Consider the following 16,524-nt stretch of genomic DNA (forward strand, 5'->3'; position numbering starts at 1 on the left):
GGCTTTTGTTTCTACCTCAAATGTGCATGGCTTCAGATGACTGTCCTGGCATTGTGACGGAACAGTCTTCATCACTGTAGTTGTCGTACATGAGATGGTGGGATTTCTGTCATAATTCCTCCTCGGTTCAGTGTCGGCAAAATTCTCGCCCACCTCAACTCGGGATGCTGCCGTTGGCTCAGAGAAACATGTTGGTTCCATATACGATGGACGCTTCAATCGAGCAGTCAAAGAACAGAGGCGGCGTTTTTGTCATACAGAGCTTCTCACTCTCTGCACTCAACAAGAAGAAGACGAACGGGAGAGAAACAGCCTTTCTTCGATGTAATATTTAAGTGGACTCTGTCTTATCTACCGCTGGGTACAATAGTGGGTACGACTCCGCGGAGTGCTCATTTATTATGACGCCTCGGCCTTCCCTATTTGTCGTCTCCTCCATCTCTCTCTCTCTCTGGTCGCCTCCCTTCTACCCTCCTCGCGTGCTCCATTCAATCTCCTCCATTCCTCCGCACCGGTTGGCGTTGCTTCGCCCCCTCGCCCCCGTCTTGGTCCATCTCTTTCTGCCATTTCGCTTGCTTGTGGGTCTGCTCCTTTGGATCGCGAAAGGTCACTATTTTCCGCGAGGACTAGCGGGAGTGGAGGTCGGGAAAACCGAAACAGGGTTCCCGGAAGAGGAAGGAGTCGACGTTCGATGCTTGGAGCCCGTGTCACTCGGAAAGGAGAGAGCTTTCTTTGATTTTGATGCTATTCCGGATCTGCTTCCTTCTCTTGACCGACTGCTGAGCTCGGTTTCAATATGGCCGGAAGCAACGAGGTTAATGCCAATGAGTCCAAGGTACCCACTCTCTTTTGTTTGACCTCGTTTTCCCTTCTGCCTTCTGCATTAGATATAGAGCTCTGATTTCGATGGGTTCGACGCGATTCTGGCGATTTAGTGTTAGGGTTTCGCCACTTGGTCCTTATCTTGCTCCCTGACGATTTCCTATGGTTTAATTCGGCAAAAGGCCAGAGCTTTGATGGCTTTGAATCGATTCCCATCTGCTGTGTCCTCTCACGCGGTGTTCCTTCCCCCTGTGCGTTGAATTCCGGTGACAAAGTTCCTATCTTTATCTGAGATGGATGAAAGAGATACAGAAACCCCATTGATGTCATCTTGTTTTCTCCTCTCATAGATTTTGATCAGGTAAAAGCAAAAAAACAAACGCTTTTGCGATCACTAGGAGCTGCCCTCTTCCCGGGAATGCGAAAAAGATCGAAGCTTTAATCCACAGTTCCTCCTATAATTGATGAAAAGCCAAAAGCTGAACCCCACAAAGCCTGCCTGATCCGTTTGTTGATCTCACTTCCTCATCGCTGTGTTTGATGCCCACACAGATGGCGGTTCCCCTCAACACCTGGGTCCTCATCTCCAACTTCAAGCTGGCCTACAACATGCTGCGCCGCCCCGACGGCACCTTCGACCGCCACCTCGCCGAATTCCTCGACCGCAAGGTCCCTGCCAATGCCACCCCTGTCAATGGCGTCATCTCGTTCGATGTCCTCATCGGCCGCACCAGTAAACTGCTTTCACGCATCTACCGCCCTGCCCCCTCCACCTCAGCCGCCGTTCCTCTCCTCGCCGACCTCTATCAGCCGCCCTCTGCTGACCCCTTTCCGGTCATCATCTTCTTCCACGGCGGAAGTTTTGCCCATTCCTCATCCAACAGCGCCATCTACGACTCACTCTGCCGCCGGTTCGTCTCCTTATGCGGCGCAGTCGTCGTGTCCGTCAATTACCGCCGGTCACCCGAGTACAAGTATCCCTGCGCTTACGACGATGGGTGGGCTGCCCTTAAGTGGGCTTCTGCGGAGCCGTGGCTTCAAAGCGGAAAGGATGCCAAGTTTCGGGTGTTCCTCGCAGGGGACAGTTCTGGAGGAAACATCGCACACCATGTGGCCATCAGGGCAGCGGAGTCAGGAATCGAGGTCTCCGGCAACATTCTCCTTAACCCCATGTTTGGTGGAAACTGTAGGACGGAGTCAGAGAAGAGGTTGGACGGCAAATACTTCGTCACTATTAGGGACAGAGATTGGTATTGGAAAGCGTATCTCCCCGAGGGGGCAGATAGAGACCACCCGGCTTGCAATCCCTTCGGCCCCAACGCAGCGAAGCTGGATGGTCTTCCCTTCACAAAGAGCCTCATTATAGCGGCAGGATTGGATCTTGTTCAGGACTGGCAATTGGCGTATGCCGAAGGGTTGAAGAAGGCCGGCCATTCTGTGAAGCTTGTGTACCGGGAACAGGCCACCATCGGATTCTACTTGTTGCCAAACACTGATCATTTTTACCAAGTGATGGATGAGATCAAGAACTTTGTCATGGCTAACGTGCAGTGAGTGCACAACTCTTGATACCTTCCCGACTTGACTACGTACATCGGAAGCTTGACTTATACTGCTTGCGGCTTGTTTACTTCGTCTGCTCGGCACCGACGACATGCATTTGGATAATTGCCGCCGCTGCTACTGCTTGCATACGGTCAGACTTAGTTTTGGTTCTGATTCATGGGATGCACATGAAATTAGATTAAGATGGTTTCTTTGGCTTGGTTTGAATTCTGTGTCTCAAGTTTAAAAGATTGTTCTAACAAATTCTCAATATTATTCAGCATGATCCATTTCGACACGGCGGCATGGAGATGCTTCTGAGTTCATGGAAGAAACTTTGTTTCTTGGATGGACTAATGTGTCCATACCAAATCATGTTGTATATTGAGGTTCCAAAAGTCCATACCGAATCATGTTGTATATTGAGGTTCCAAAAGGCAAAGAACCATGTCGATCTTGCTGGGATGGATTGCCGGGACCGAACTGGCTAATGCTGTAACAATATTGATTATAACAACATGGTTGAACATTCAAAAGTGTTGTTCTTATCCATGTATGTCTTTCAGTATGAAGATGCCCTCTTGTTCTTCTACCTCTCGCCTAAGTTCTCTTGATTTGTATCCTCCATTCTCTGCTAATGTGTTTTGATTCATTAATATCGTTCGTCTTGTGTTCATCGTCTCATCTCATGATTGGAGTCTGCAAAGTGTTTAGACACACAACGTTGGCACTTGCAGTTTCCCCGTGACAGCTCATAGTGTTCCAAGTCTTGGACTGCCTTTGCTTGTTATCCTGGCTTCAACAGAGGAAAAAGATCCTTTCTTCCATCCCGTCCTGGGACTAATATCTCTGAAGCATCTTCTGCATACGCTACACTGTCTTGAACATTGCTCAAGGAAGTTACGATGGATGGATTCATGGAACAGCTAAGGTGGCCGTAGGGAAAGAAGGCGTCAGAGAACAGCCAGAGGTTAAGCTGTCACAAGCAATAATGGGGCTCTTCTTTGTCATCTTTTTACGCATGTCAGACCCCCTTCTTGGCAGCTTCGCTGCAGCTGCTCTCCGGCACGCCTGGCTCTCGTTATGCGTCGAAGACTCATCCACCTACCTTCCCTCGACAGACAACCTGCGCATTACTTCACCGGGGAACTGGTTTCTCGGTAATGCCACGCTCGATGCTTCCACTCTTCGCATCAATCAAGTAGTACTGATGGAGAAAGGTGGGACTTTTTTGACTTAGCAACCTCTTTGATTCTCTCTAATGGTTAGAAACCAAGTATCGTGTATCATCACAAGTACAGAGATGGGAAACAAGATGGTGCGTACAGATCTAACACCCAAAGGTTTTTTGTTTGTTGAGTCATGATGGCATCCTCTCACGAGTGGGCCAAAAGGGAACTGCGAAAGCAGAGCATAACAAAACATGGCTTGACAGCAAGCGAACAAACAGCTTCGCCAACTCTTCCTGCGCCGCGCCCTATCAACACCTGGCTTCGCAAGGACTGCTACCACATTATTGGGATGGATCCACCGGCGGCCACGATCTGCTGCTCCAGCTTTCGTCCAACACACAGACAACGTCACAAAGGCGTGGTTGGATTGGAACCCCCGAAAGAAGAGCTTTTAAGCACACTTACCAGGAACAGAGTCTCCAGCTTGCTCTTCACCAGGAAATACTCCTGCCGCACTTGCTGCAGACATCTGAGGCACCTGCAACAAGGCGAGTCCTACGGTGAACTCGGTGGCGACCAAGAACAAGAATCATGTATTTCGAGAGATCGCATGCTGACCCTTCTCGGTTCATCTCCTCGCAGCAGATGCGGAAGGCCATGCAGACATTCTTGACTCTCTGAGCACCTATGCTGTTCGATGGAAGAACCCAAGTTCAGTATCTCATGCTGATTATTATTATTATCTCGCTTACACAGGGATCGGCATGCAACTGAGCCACGGTAGATCAGTGGTGGCTTTGTCAAAATGCTAATGATCACAGAAATGAATCAAGACAAACCACAAGGATCTCAAACATGCATTCTGGGCTCTAATTTCATGGTGGTGTTAAGAACCTGGCACTGCTGCCTTTTAACTGGTGCACATGAGCAGCCACCTTCTTGAAGTCCACGACCTCCTGATCTCTGCGGAGATTGCACCCAAACATATGGCGGAGGATGAACCCAAACACAAATCATGCGGAATACAACGGCAAGACAGGAGTCCGTGGACCAGATCACTCACAGCGTCCTGCTTAGTTCATCCTGAAGCTTCTCAGAATCTTGAAAGAAAAGAGTGACGACCTCCGTAACAAAGTCGGGGTTGCTCTCATCCTGCAGCTGCTGCAGCTGTGTGTACTGGCTATCCAGAAACCCCTTCTCCGTCACCAAACACAGATTTAGAGGAACATCACAAAAACCCAAAGAAATGAAGTAGTAGCAAGACATGATCTCTGTACCTCGCGGAAGAGGGTTGATGTGAAGTCAATGTATCTCCTCTGCAAGTTACTCGACTCCATGTTGTCTCCTCTGCTCGCAGGGACCCGGTTTCTTCTTCACCGCTTCTGAGGAAAAGATAACAGCAAGAACAACATGGAAGAAGGGATCGCACGGAGATTCAACAGCGTTGGAGGGAATTTATTGGTGCGGAGAAATCACTCACCGTCTTACTTGCTGCTTTTAAGTTCGGCCATAAATTGTCATCACCATCCGTCATCAATCGCCCCTTTCCTCTTTTGCTACTATCCTCGCTTCTCTCTTTACAGCCTATCCTCTTACCATCTCCACTCTCTCTCTCTCTCTCTCTCTCTCTCTCTCTCTCTCTCTATGCTGGAATGACCGGTTGGGTTCTTGGGATGTGGCAGAGCACCTCAGCCCATCCAGGCAAAAACAAGTGTTAGCCACCTTCGATTGGCTTCCTGTGATAGGAAACCACAAATCTGGAGCTCGCCTTTCCGAAGGAGTCAATGACAGAGATGGTTGTGGCGTAGTTTGGTCCCTCCGTGTCTCTTTCTCTCTCTCTAATGAACAAGCAACACAAGTTCCTGTCCTCTGACATCTCTCAAATGATCAACAATAGCCTGACCAAGATTCTCATCCTGCTTGACAAGATTACTTCGCCCTTCGATCTATTCATATACAACTTCACATACGGGTCATATCAGCATCAAGAATTCCATCCTTGTTTCGAATCAATCATAATTAAATATATTATTTAAGTATATAATCGAAGAAAATCTATGATAACAAAAGTTATTTAACAAAAATTTTAAATTCTTCTTGCTTCTGGCAAACCCTTTTCTCTGCGCCCTTCCTATTACTATTTTATAGCTCTTGATTTTTACTTCTCATTTTTCATATGCTAATGTGTAATTCTTTCCTATCAATTTTATAGTGCGATCTTCTTTTTTTTTATAACAAATCTACTTTACTTTATTGATCTAATTAATCTCATCTAGTGATCGATCTATTTCTGCAACGATTCTTTATTATTGTTTAGTTTTACTTGACGAGCATTCTTTCTGCTTCTACATCGACACATACTACATAACATCTGGTAGGTGTGTCACATCCATAATCAATCAATCAGTAATAGTTCATTATCTTCTATCATCCTCTTGATCGTCCTATCATCACTCGTGACTCAGGAGTGAAAGAGATTATTATTCTTTTCTGTATATTCCAAAAAAGATACAAATATTAGGAAAATCCATTTAAATGATAAATCTTAATTATAAGTTTTGTCTAATCGTTTTCTTCTACAAGTGTTTCAAGCTTCAATTGATAGTTCTATGACACCACTAATCTCTTCATGCTATATAGTCCAAGTTACAAACTATTCTCACGCTCATGTACTCGTATGCTAAGTCTTTTATATTTTGATGAAAACAATACATGAGAAAATTATTATTGCTACATAGATAACTATATTACCATAAGTTCTCCATCTATGTCTATTGAACCCATAACCATCATTTAGGCTCAAAAATATCTACATTGGCATAAAGTCATGTATAATGATATGATGTCTTACTCCATAATGTTACATAGACCCTTGAATCATCTTATCTCATTCAAAATATTATTGAGTATAAGTAGATCTTTTAAATTAAATGGAACATAGATGAATCTATTGCAAGATACAAAGTATGTCTAGTAGCCAAGCGATTTTACCAATAATTATGTGTTGATTTTATAGAGACGTTTAGTCTAGTTATTAAACCAATGATAATTCCACTCAGACTATAACTCAAAACTAGTATATATGCCAATTGAATATTAACTATGTTTTCTTATAGGGGACCTTGACTAAAGATATTTTTATGTAGCAACTCATTGATTTCATCGTATCCAAACCATGTTTATAAACTATGAAAAATTATTTATAGACTTTACCAAGCTCAAAGAGCTTGATATATCAAACTTTGCTTGTTTTTTATATAAGTCAGTTTCGTCAACTTCAAATTTGACACTTCTTAATTCCTACAATAATAAAATAGATATATTATGTATCTATTAGTCTATGTAGATGATATAATTATCATAAAAAATAATTATATGGAGATCAATAATTTTGTAAGTAATTGACAAATCGATTCTTCGTAAACACATATGAACATTAAGTCGTTTTCTAAAAGTGGAAGTAATGCTCACACATTCTAGACTTTTCTTATCTAGAAAAAAAATATATTTGAGATCATACTCGGGGGTAGAAGATTTAATTAATCGAGATTACCATAAACTAAAATTAGATCTATACCATCAATAGGTTTAGCCAAAGCATATATAACATGACCCAAGTAACCCCCACTTAGTGGTGTACGAGCAGTACATCCTCTTGCATTTATAGAACTTCCTATGAGATCATCAAACCATCACCTATCTTAGAATCAACCAATTTAGTTCTAACGAAACCGTCAACGTTATTTGATTCAAATTTTTGAGCGATGGTTATTATACAACGCTCTGTTCATTATTAAAGATGAACATACAGAATATCAATTAAGTCATAACCTCACTCTTCATTACTAAATGATTCAAATTATATGATGACAGCTCTAGTATAGATCTCGTATTGTACCAACAAGTATATGTTTCCATATAATATTTATCTTACACACATCCAAACATTTTATTTATAATTAATAAATTATCATAATTTAATCAACCTTCCATTAGGTATTAGTCTACACTAAAACGTATTTTGTGATATCTTAATTGAACTCTCTTAAATGAACTTTCAATTCTTATTCATAAATACTTATTATTTTATCTTCATGACAACACTTATGATAGAGCATCTACATCTATTATTTGTTGGAGTAACTATTGCAAGACTTGATTGAGTCACCAATCTACCACATGAACTTGGTACTATATCCCAATACACTCATATATATATATATATATATATATATATATATATATATAATATGATAATAATGGTGCCACCTACTTAAGCGTCGTTATCGTGTTCCACTCTCCCATGAAACATATTGTCATCGACTTCCACTTTAACAGAAATCAAGTTGTCAGACATCAAATATATGTTCCTCACATCCATACTTTAAACTTATTAGCAGACTTCATCATAAAATCCCTCGGTCACGGGAGGAGACATAATAGAATATTATGATAGAGATAAATATGAAGTTACATTCTTTACATATTCTAATTCCCAATAAATCTATGATTTAAAAATCAATCATAAATTTAAGTATATTATTTAAATACATGACTTAAGTATTTAAGAAAAATATCTCTCTCATATGTATAAATACATATTACGATAATATTATTCCTGTCACAACAAATTCTTCATAATTTTTAATACCCACTCTTGATCACTACACAAGAAAAACATCAAGAAATGAAGTGAGTAAACAGATAAAATAAGAAAGAAATATATGGATTTGGATTATTTTCATCATCTGCCAATAATGTGATCTATTCTGAAACTTATAGGTTGGATTCCTTGTTCACTTAGTATTATTATTATTATTATTATTATTATAATATATATATATATATATATATATATATATATATATATATATATATATATATATATATATATATATATATATTAAATGTGAGGTCCGATCCATCAATTTGTGCAGAGCCCCATCCAATCTTGTCCAAGTGAATCGAGAGCAAGAAGAAAGCCCTCAGTGTGCGTTGTTGCTACTGGATATTTCGAAGCTCCGATTACATGACGTAGACGACGTACGTATCCATCGGTCGAGACGTCTGAACCCGACCCTCATCCGCCCCGACGTTTAACGTCACCAGCCGGAGGGTTTCGTACCAGGGTCCCACCGAGACGTCTGGTGGGTCCCGCCGCTGGATGCATCAGGTGGGTCCCGCTACCGTGGCGGCACACGGCCGCCCCTCAGCGCTCGCTCGTCGTGCCCTCTCGCCCACACGTCTGCGTGCATGTTGCGCTGCGCTCGGTCGACGGGAAAGATGTCCACGCTATCGCCTCCACCTCATGGTCTTTATCCTGCAGGTCGCATCTCCCTCTCGCCACCGCCTATAAATGGTGAGCTCATCAAACCCTGACCTCACGCTGAAACACTAGACATCGATTTCTACCTGTGTTGATCCACCGATGGCGCCTGCTAATCTACGTTCTCAGAGGGTGTTTACCTTCGGCAAGGGGAAGAGCGAAGGCAACAAGAACATGAAGGCTTTGGTGAGCGCATGCATTCATGCCACTGTTCCATCCAACCAAAGCTTCGTGTATGAATAGAAACAGATTACATGTGTATGTGGTTCTGAACTTAACAGCTGGGTGGGAAAGGAGCGAACCTGGCGGAGATGGCGAGCATCGGTTTGTCGGTGCCGCCGGGGCTGACGGTGTCGACGGAGGCCTGCCACGAGTACCAGGAGGGCGGCCACGAGCTCCCAGCCGGCCTCTGGGAGGATATGCTCGAATCTCTGAGTACGGTGGAGGAGGACATGGGGTCTCGACTCGGCGATCCTTACAAGCCGCTCCTCCTCTCCGTCCGGTCCGGCGCCGCGGTATCGTCGACGACGGCGCTCGTCTGAATCAGGAATACATCGTGTGGTCGTATAACGTGTACTGATGCGTCTGTGCAGGTGTCGATGCCCGGGATGATGGACACGGTGCTCAACCTGGGTCTCAACGACGAGGTGGTGGCCGGGCTGGCGGTGAAGAGCGGCGAAAGGTTCGCCTACGACTCCTACCGCCGCTTCTTGGACATGTTCGGGAACGTCGTAAGTCGATGTTCTCCGCTCTGCTCTGCTGCTTGAAGCAGGACTAATAAGCGACAGTGATATTAAGCAGGATATTTACTGGTCAATCGTTTCCATTAGTCGACCTTGAATCTTGCTCCTCTGTTACGTCATGGCAATGACGCGCTCTCTCTCGCATGGCATTTGAAGGTCATGGGGATACCTCACTCGCTCTTCGAAGAACAACTGGAAGCCTTGAAGACGGCAAAAGGCGTCAAGGACGACACCGACCTCACCGCCGCCGATCTCAAAGAACTGGTGGCGCAGTACAAGAACGTGTACATCGAAGCCAAGGGAGAGCAGTTTCCCACAGGTACAAGTTTGAGCTCCACTTTCCCGCTCAGCTCGCGGTGCGGCCACAAGTTTGAATCTTTGATGCAGATCCAAGGAGGCAGTTGTATCTGGCGGTGATCGCCGTCTTTGATTCATGGAACAGCCCGAGAGCGAAGAAGTACAGAAGCATCAACCGGATTAAGGGGCTCCGGGGGACGGCCGTGAACGTGCAGTGCATGGTGTTTGGGAACATGGGGGACAGCTCAGGGACCGGGGTGCTCTTCACCAGGAACCCGAGCTCCGGCGAGAAGAAGCTCTACGGGGAGTTCCTCGTCAATGCTCAGGTACTGCGCGTCTTGATTGGTTAAGCTGATGCGCCAAAAGCATTGCCCTGTTACGAAGGTAGATCTATGGGTTTTAGTGACATCTCCTACCTTTTCTTTCCAGGGAGAGGATGTAGTTGCTGGAATCAGAACTCCACGAGATCTGGGCGCCATGCAAGAGTGCCTGCCAGAACCTTACTCTGAGCTAGCGGAGAACTGTGAGATTCTAGAACGGCATTACAATGAAATGATGGTTAGATTCTGAAATCTCTTTCAACTCCACAATGTTTCTCACTTGATTTTTGAACTTCTATGGTGTTTGTTTCTTCGCTATTTGCAGGATATCGAGTTTACTGTACAGGAAAACAGGCTTTGGATGCTGCAATGCAGAACAGGAAAGCGAACAGGGCAAGGTGCAGTGAAGATTGCGGTTGACATGGTCAAAGAAGGCCTTGTCGACACTCGTTCTGCCATTAAGATGGTGGAGCCATGTCACCTGGAGCAACTTCTTCATCCACAGGTACATGTTGAGGAAGAGCAGTGAGTGAATTCCAATTACACCAAGGATCAAACGAACTTATTAACCCCCGTATCCAATTACTCCAAGATTATTATGGTTTGTTCTTTTGAATCCATTGGGATACAAGATATTGATCAAAACCAAGTGCTATGTGTGGTCAAACATGTGGGATGGTGTAAGCATGTTCTATTGCTGGCCTGTGACTTGCATGTGTATTATCACAATCAAACCCTGATGTATCTCTCTGTTTTACTTTCTTCTTGTTTTGTCTAGTTTGAAGATCCAGCTGCTTACAAGGATAAAGTGATTGCAACAGGGTTGCCTGCATCACCAGGAGCTGCAGTCGGTCAAATTGTATTCACTGCTGATGATGCAGAAGCATGGCATGCTCAAGGAAAGGCTGTTATTTTGGTGAGTCATGTTCCTTGTCACATAGGCTTTGATGTTTTTGAATACCTTCAGTTCAGAACTGAAGATATTCTTTCTTGTTCACTGAGATTCTTATTTGTGTGCATTAATATTCTCATTAGATGTCTCCTGTTAGATGCCATCGATCATTCATCTTTATCCTTGCGACATTTCTGATCATGGATCACCTTCCAAAGTCCTTGGCTTGGCTTTCTTCTTGGTGAATGATCTTATTCATTGATGTCAAGGCTAGACTAACTGCAACTTTGTCTTGATTTCTGTCATTTACTTCTGGAAAGGTTGAATTTTGTTTGAAGTTTTTAGGAAGACATTTAGATGACGATAAATCCAAATCGTCCCAAATAGTTGTGATCAATGTTTGTATTCAATCAAGCATGGAGATCTTTCGATCACCGGTGATACTTGGTCCATATGTGAAGGTGAGGACAGAGACGAGCCCAGAGGATGTCGGAGGCATGCACGCAGCCGAAGGAATTCTAACAGCTAGAGGTGGCATGACTTCCCATGCAGCTGTCGTAGCGCGGGGGTGGGGAAAGTGCTGTGTCTCCGGCTGCTCCGATATCCATGTAAATGATGCAGCTAAGGTAAGCCATGTCTCAAAAATGGTGAATGAGGTGTATCAGTATCCTTGATGGCTGTCATGATCAATGACCTCGTTGGCAAACATGGTTGATCATTTCTCATTGCTTTAATAAGATTTAACACTGTGAAAAGAAGAACATGTAGAACCTACATCATCATTGTTGTTTGATTTTGTGTCTCTTCCAGGTGGTGGTGGCCGGAGACAAGATGATACACGAAGGTGATTGGCTATCACTCAATGGATCGACAGGAGAAGTAATTTTAGGAAGGCAACCGCTTGTTCCACCAGCTCCGAGTGGCGACTTAGGAACCTTCATGTCATGGGTTGATGAGATAAGGCAACTAAAGGTATCATTTCTAAGTCAAAGAGTTTCAAGTATGCTATTAGTACTCCACTGGAAGTCTGAGAAACAATTTAAGATTGTTTTGTTGGTCTATGAACCATATTCTTTCTCAAGATTCACCTGTCACTTGGCTTGATTATTTTCATTCAAGATTATTATGCTTTGTACTATGCAGGTCATGGCAAATGCTGATACACCTGATGATGCATTGGCAGCAATAAATAATGGTGCACAAGGGATTGGACTCTGTAGGACTGAGCATATGGTTAGTTTAGTGTGCAGTTCTCCTCAGCTAAGATGAGTAACACTATTGCTAAATGGATGATGCTGCACTTGCCTTACTAATCATATAAATATTTTAGGTTGTCATTAATTTGGTTTTCTTGTTCCATTTGAAATTGCTTAATCCTTGTTCTGACATGAACATTGACAGAATAAAGCTAAGGACATGTTTGAGTGATCATGTAGTGCAATATGAAGTTGAAAGCATTGCTGTTGCTTGACATTGTCTTGAAGCTTTTACCACTGTACTCACAGGTTCATTTTGGTGTTTGACATCTATTGTTCCTCAGTTCTTTTCTTCGGATGAAAGGATAAAGGCCGTCCGAGAAATGATAATGGCAGCAAATTCTGAACAGAGGCAACGGGCGTTGGACCTTCTCTTGCCCTATCAGAAATCGGACTTTGAAGGAATATTTCATGCCATGGATGGTTGGTTTCAACATTTAAGGAACAAATGAAGTTGAATTCTCACATATTTTTCGGACTCTGTTGTTACATGTTTTATATATTGATATTATGTATACAACATATAGTCAATTATGGCCTCCCCAGGACTTCACTAATAATTTTGTATGTCGAACTAATCGAAACTATGTACATCATCACCCTGGTTATCATAGTATCACTATTTTGGCACCTGCCAAAAAGTTTGGTGTCTGTCTCATTCTACATGGCCTTGGTTGTCCAACCAAATCTTTGATCACTTGTGAGCTAAATTACATCTAATTGGAGCTTTTACCTTATCTTTCATCTCTGCTGCTGACTTGAAGGGCTTCCGGTGACTATTCGCCTGCTGGATCCTCCACTCCATGAGTTTCTTCCAGAGGGTAATCTCGAGGATATTGTCGGTGAACTGGCTTCTGAAATTGGCATAAAAGAAGAGGAAATCCTTACAAGAGTAGAAAAGCTCTCTGAAGTAAATCCCATGCTTGGTTTCCGCGGTTGCAGGTAAGATTCGATATGATACTTCAACTGGTTAACAGTGCACTGCAATTCGATTAGCTTGTAATTACTTCTAGTTATTGAAATTTTCCTTTCACTTGTTCTCACATGTGACAATACCACATAATTTTTGGAGTCTTGTCTGCTTTTTCCTGATTGTTATATTCAAAGGTTGTGGACTTTCATACCCATTGTCTTAAAATTTCATAATTGTGTGCCTTTGTTCTCTGAATTTTTTTTCTCAGTTGTACAGTGATTCAGAATTTGTTAAACAAATCCTGTGTTATGAAAATATGGCACTGTTTCGGTGATGTCATTGTTAATATGCTAATAATTATCGATGAACTAAGAGAATTCTCTATTAGGCTTGGCATTTCATACCCCGAGTTGACTGAGATGCAAGTGCGAGCTATATTCGAAGCTGCTATTTCTGTGAGCAAACAAGGGATCAAAGTATTTCCAGAGATAATGGTACCTCTCATCGGAACACCTCAGGTATGAACCTATTCTTATCTTTCTGTCATTTTAAGTATTTTTAGCTAAGAAGAAAGTGTTCCTACATATCCATTCTCATTAATGTCGATACTTGTTCATTAGCTACCATGGGCAAATGTAAGTAGGAAAAAAAGGGAAAAAGATGAGGAGAATAAATCCTGGCATCGAGTCGCAAAAAAGTTCTTAAAAGCTAATGATTTTTCAAAAACTCAGTATCTTTCTTTTGGATCAGAAATATTCACTATTTTCATGTTGAAAGCTGCTAGAAAACTGAGGATTTTTTAAAGAAAAAGAAAATTTTCATATCCAACTACTATTACTGCACATTTTATTTCTGAATCATATGTAGATTGTGAGAGATGCTGTAGCATCATTATGGTGAGATATGATAACAGATAAGTGTGCCGCTTGACCCTGCATCGTCTAACCGGTGGTGCTGTTGGATTGTCAGGAATATGAACATCAAATGAGTCTGATACAGAAGATAGCGCAGAAAGTTTTCTCCGAGTTGGGAACATCCATAAGCTACAAGTCAGGAGCTATGATTGAAGTTCCCAGGGCTGCTCTTATCGCAGATGAGGTAAATTGCACACTCATAGCTATGTATTCCTTTAGAGGTTAATCAATTTGCATAAGTTTACATCCTGGCCGATATAATCATTTCATAATTTTTCTGATGAATGAGGACTGTTCTTGGTTAGTCATATGGCTAAATGATAGTGACTTTTACAGTAGAAATTGGTTGTTCAAGTTAACTAGCAATAATTACGCGAGCAGAAACAGATATAGTTCTGATTGCTTCGTCTTACCGTGTTAAATTGCGTGTTGGCAGATTGCTGAACAGGCAGAGTTCTTCTCTTTCGGAACAAATGATCTCACACAAATGACATTTGGTTACAGTAGGGATGATGTTGGCAAGTTTTTGCCAATCTACTTATCCGAGGGCATCCTCCAAAGTGATCCCTTTGAGGTAAAGCTTTTTCGCAAGCATCTATCTCATTATAAGGTTTGTGTCATGACACAATCGACAATATGGAAAGTTTTCGTGTCTCGGCACAAGTAACAATATGATAATTTTCCACTTGATTGTCAAATATGATTTAGACTTTGGGATTAAAACGAAGAAAAACTGTCTTTCTTGTGAACTTGGAACAGGATGAAAGAAACTCAATCAAGCAGTAAGATGAATCTTTAAATAGCATTCCAGTATGAAAGCTAATTACTTTATCATAATGAATAAAAAAATGAAGGTTTTTTTTCTGTACTTCACTTGAGCATTCATAATTGTCGTAATTGATTTAGGAGTTTATGAATGCATTCTAACCAACTTTGAATCTCTAGTACTTTGATAAAAAATTTCGAGTCCTTTTTGAACTCTTGCCAACCTAAGATGTCTAATCTTTTTTTTTTCGGTTTTTTTTTCGAAAGATTATTCTAGTTATGTACAGGTCTACATCTATATATAGTTTTTTTTTGTTGATTCAGGTTCTTGATCAGAAAGGGGTAGGTCAGCTCATTAAAGTTGCTGTCGAAAGAGGCCGAAGAACTCGGCCTGATTTAAAGGTGAGTATCATCAAGTGTGCAAGCTGTGGCCAGTTTGTACACTCTTAACAGTGCTGTAGCTTCAAATCTTGCCCAAGAAAAGGAGAGCTCTTACATGAATGTGTGTGTCTGTCTTCTGAACAGATAGGGATCTGTGGAGAACATGGTGGAGAGCCTTCATCAGTTGCTTTCTTTGCACAAGTTGGGCTGGACTATGTCTCATGCTCCCCCTTCAGGTTCTGCTACACTCTTTGGATCCACAACTCATAGTTCCATGCTTTTGCCACTTGTTCAGTTGTTGATGCACAGGCAGATACAATTGATGAACAATAAATATCAATCTGCTTGACATCATATTGGAGGAAAAACAAAGAGAGCAATAAGATCTGGTTGTTTTGCAGGGTACCAATTGCAAGGCTTGCAGCAGCTCAAGTGGTAGTAACATGAAGGACTTGAAATCATGTCTGCATAACCCATCAATAATTGCTTCTTGCACCTTCAATCTTGTATGTATGTGAAAGGGAAACTTGAAAGAAGCAATATATCTAGATTTGTGTTGAGATGTTAGCATGGCAGTGTTCTTCACTGCCCTTGTGTTCAATGGAGAGCATAAAAATATGTTTGTCCTGTGAATGTTGTATATCTCACTTTAAAATTATAAGTGACCCATACAAAAAAAAAAAAAAGTTTTTTGTATTCTTACCTGTCAGATGTATATTAGATCAAATTTAAAAATATTATATATATATATATATATTCAAATATTTTTAGGAAAGTGTTTTTTGGTGCATTCACTTCTGAATCTGCTTTTTCGGAATCGGAATCTGCTTTTTCTTTAGTTCATCGGAATATTATCAAAAAAATTGAAACCCACATTATGCAATCCCTTGTTTGGTGCATTCACTTCTTTTAACAAAGGACTGCAATTGGAACTCCAGAACAGGGATTACAGTCTTTATCTGATAGGACTGGAAGAAGTTTTACTCCTAGAGGTTCTGTATTTTAGTTCTTTGAACCAGTTAGTGTTGCTTTCTGCTTTGAGGCAGTGATTAATTGATCAGACTCCATTTTTCTCAATACATCACCTCATCTTCAGGTCCTATCCAGCTGTGGATTAGAATATCATAGTTATAAATATTTAATTTATTCCCTTTTAGGTATCATTGAGGTGATCTTCA

At 41.9% G+C, this 16,524-nt stretch overlaps 3 protein-coding genes across 6 annotated transcripts; 2 read left to right on the forward strand and 1 right to left on the reverse strand.

Annotated features, from left to right (window-relative positions):
• Positions 1 to 444: 444 nt before the first annotated feature.
• Positions 445 to 2,959, forward strand: LOC103986250 (gibberellin receptor GID1C-like). 2 transcript variants are annotated; one of them, XR_671794.3, is made up of 3 exons: positions 445 to 835; positions 1,375 to 2,518; positions 2,649 to 2,959. XR_671794.3 is itself a non-coding variant. In XM_009404192.3 (2 exons), the coding sequence occupies exons 1-2, from the start codon at positions 797 to 799 to the stop codon at positions 2,374 to 2,376; spliced, it is 1,041 nt and encodes a 346-aa protein (XP_009402467.2). In that variant the 5' UTR covers positions 445 to 796; the 3' UTR covers positions 2,377 to 2,959. The 2 variants fall into 2 exon arrangements, 1 of the variants encoding a protein (XP_009402467.2); XM_009404192.3 differs by having other exon boundaries at positions 1,375 to 2,959.
• Positions 2,960 to 3,629: 670 nt separating this feature from the next.
• Positions 3,630 to 5,361, reverse strand: LOC135638708 (histidine-containing phosphotransfer protein 1-like). 3 transcript variants are annotated; one of them, XM_065152007.1, is made up of 7 exons: positions 5,020 to 5,349; positions 4,817 to 4,921; positions 4,603 to 4,733; positions 4,434 to 4,502; positions 4,158 to 4,229; positions 4,005 to 4,077; positions 3,630 to 3,923 (listed from the first exon to the last, which is right to left on the reverse strand). In XM_065152007.1, the coding sequence occupies exons 2-7, from the start codon at positions 4,874 to 4,876 to the stop codon at positions 3,873 to 3,875; spliced, it is 456 nt and encodes a 151-aa protein (XP_065008079.1). In that variant the 5' UTR covers positions 4,877 to 4,921; positions 5,020 to 5,349; the 3' UTR covers positions 3,630 to 3,872. The 3 variants fall into 3 exon arrangements, with proteins under 3 accessions (XP_065008079.1, XP_065008077.1, XP_065008078.1); XM_065152005.1 differs by having other exon boundaries at positions 4,005 to 4,229; positions 5,020 to 5,359; XM_065152006.1 differs by having other exon boundaries at positions 4,005 to 4,229; positions 4,817 to 5,361.
• A 3,579-nt stretch (positions 5,362 to 8,940) lies between these two features.
• Positions 8,941 to 16,008, forward strand: LOC103986249 (pyruvate, phosphate dikinase, chloroplastic). The gene is made up of 19 exons (XM_009404191.3): positions 8,941 to 9,051; positions 9,147 to 9,380; positions 9,459 to 9,596; positions 9,765 to 9,927; positions 9,996 to 10,231; positions 10,335 to 10,463; positions 10,551 to 10,730; positions 11,004 to 11,141; positions 11,579 to 11,743; positions 11,928 to 12,089; positions 12,261 to 12,350; positions 12,658 to 12,796; positions 13,138 to 13,315; positions 13,675 to 13,804; positions 14,256 to 14,384; positions 14,637 to 14,774; positions 15,290 to 15,367; positions 15,491 to 15,582; positions 15,748 to 16,008. Exons 1-19 carry the CDS (start codon positions 8,968 to 8,970, stop codon positions 15,791 to 15,793), a joined length of 2,649 nt encoding a protein of 882 aa, XP_009402466.2. The 5' UTR covers positions 8,941 to 8,967; the 3' UTR covers positions 15,794 to 16,008.
• The last annotated feature ends 516 nt before the right edge of the window (positions 16,009 to 16,524 follow it).

The sequence above is a fragment of the Musa acuminata genome, chromosome BXJ3-5 (assembly GCF_036884655.1).
Source record: "Musa acuminata AAA Group cultivar baxijiao chromosome BXJ3-5, Cavendish_Baxijiao_AAA, whole genome shotgun sequence".
NCBI classification, from domain to species: Eukaryota; Viridiplantae; Streptophyta; class Magnoliopsida; order Zingiberales; family Musaceae; genus Musa; species Musa acuminata.

What these genes read in the sequence shown, in the direction of transcription:
- LOC103986250 (XM_009404192.3), top strand. Translation starts at nt 797, where the DNA reads ATGGCCGGAAGCAACGAGGTTAATGCCAATGAGTCCAAG. An exon ending in TTAATGCCAATGAGTCCAAG is followed by an intron (nt 836 to 1,374) that starts GTACCCACTCTC and finishes ATGCCCACACAG; the next exon opens with ATGGCGGTTCCCCTCAACAC.
- LOC135638708 (XM_065152006.1), bottom strand. Translation starts at nt 4,876, where the DNA reads ATGGAGTCGAGTAACTTGCAGAGGAGATACATTGACTTCACATCAACC. An exon ending in CATCAACCCTCTTCCGCGAG is followed by an intron (nt 4,734 to 4,816) that starts GTACAGAGATCA and finishes GTGACGGAGAAG; the next exon opens with GGGTTTCTGGATAGCCAGTA. An exon ending in GATGAACTAAGCAGGACGCT is followed by an intron (nt 4,503 to 4,602) that starts GTGAGTGATCTG and finishes CAATCTCCGCAG; the next exon opens with AGATCAGGAGGTCGTGGACT.
- LOC103986249 (XM_009404191.3), top strand. Translation starts at nt 8,968, where the DNA reads ATGGCGCCTGCTAATCTACGTTCTCAGAGGGTGTTTACCTTCGGCAAG. An exon ending in TGGACATGTTCGGGAACGTC is followed by an intron (nt 9,597 to 9,764) that starts GTAAGTCGATGT and finishes TGGCATTTGAAG; the next exon opens with GTCATGGGGATACCTCACTC. An exon ending in AGCAACTTCTTCATCCACAG is followed by an intron (nt 10,731 to 11,003) that starts GTACATGTTGAG and finishes TGTTTTGTCTAG; the next exon opens with TTTGAAGATCCAGCTGCTTA.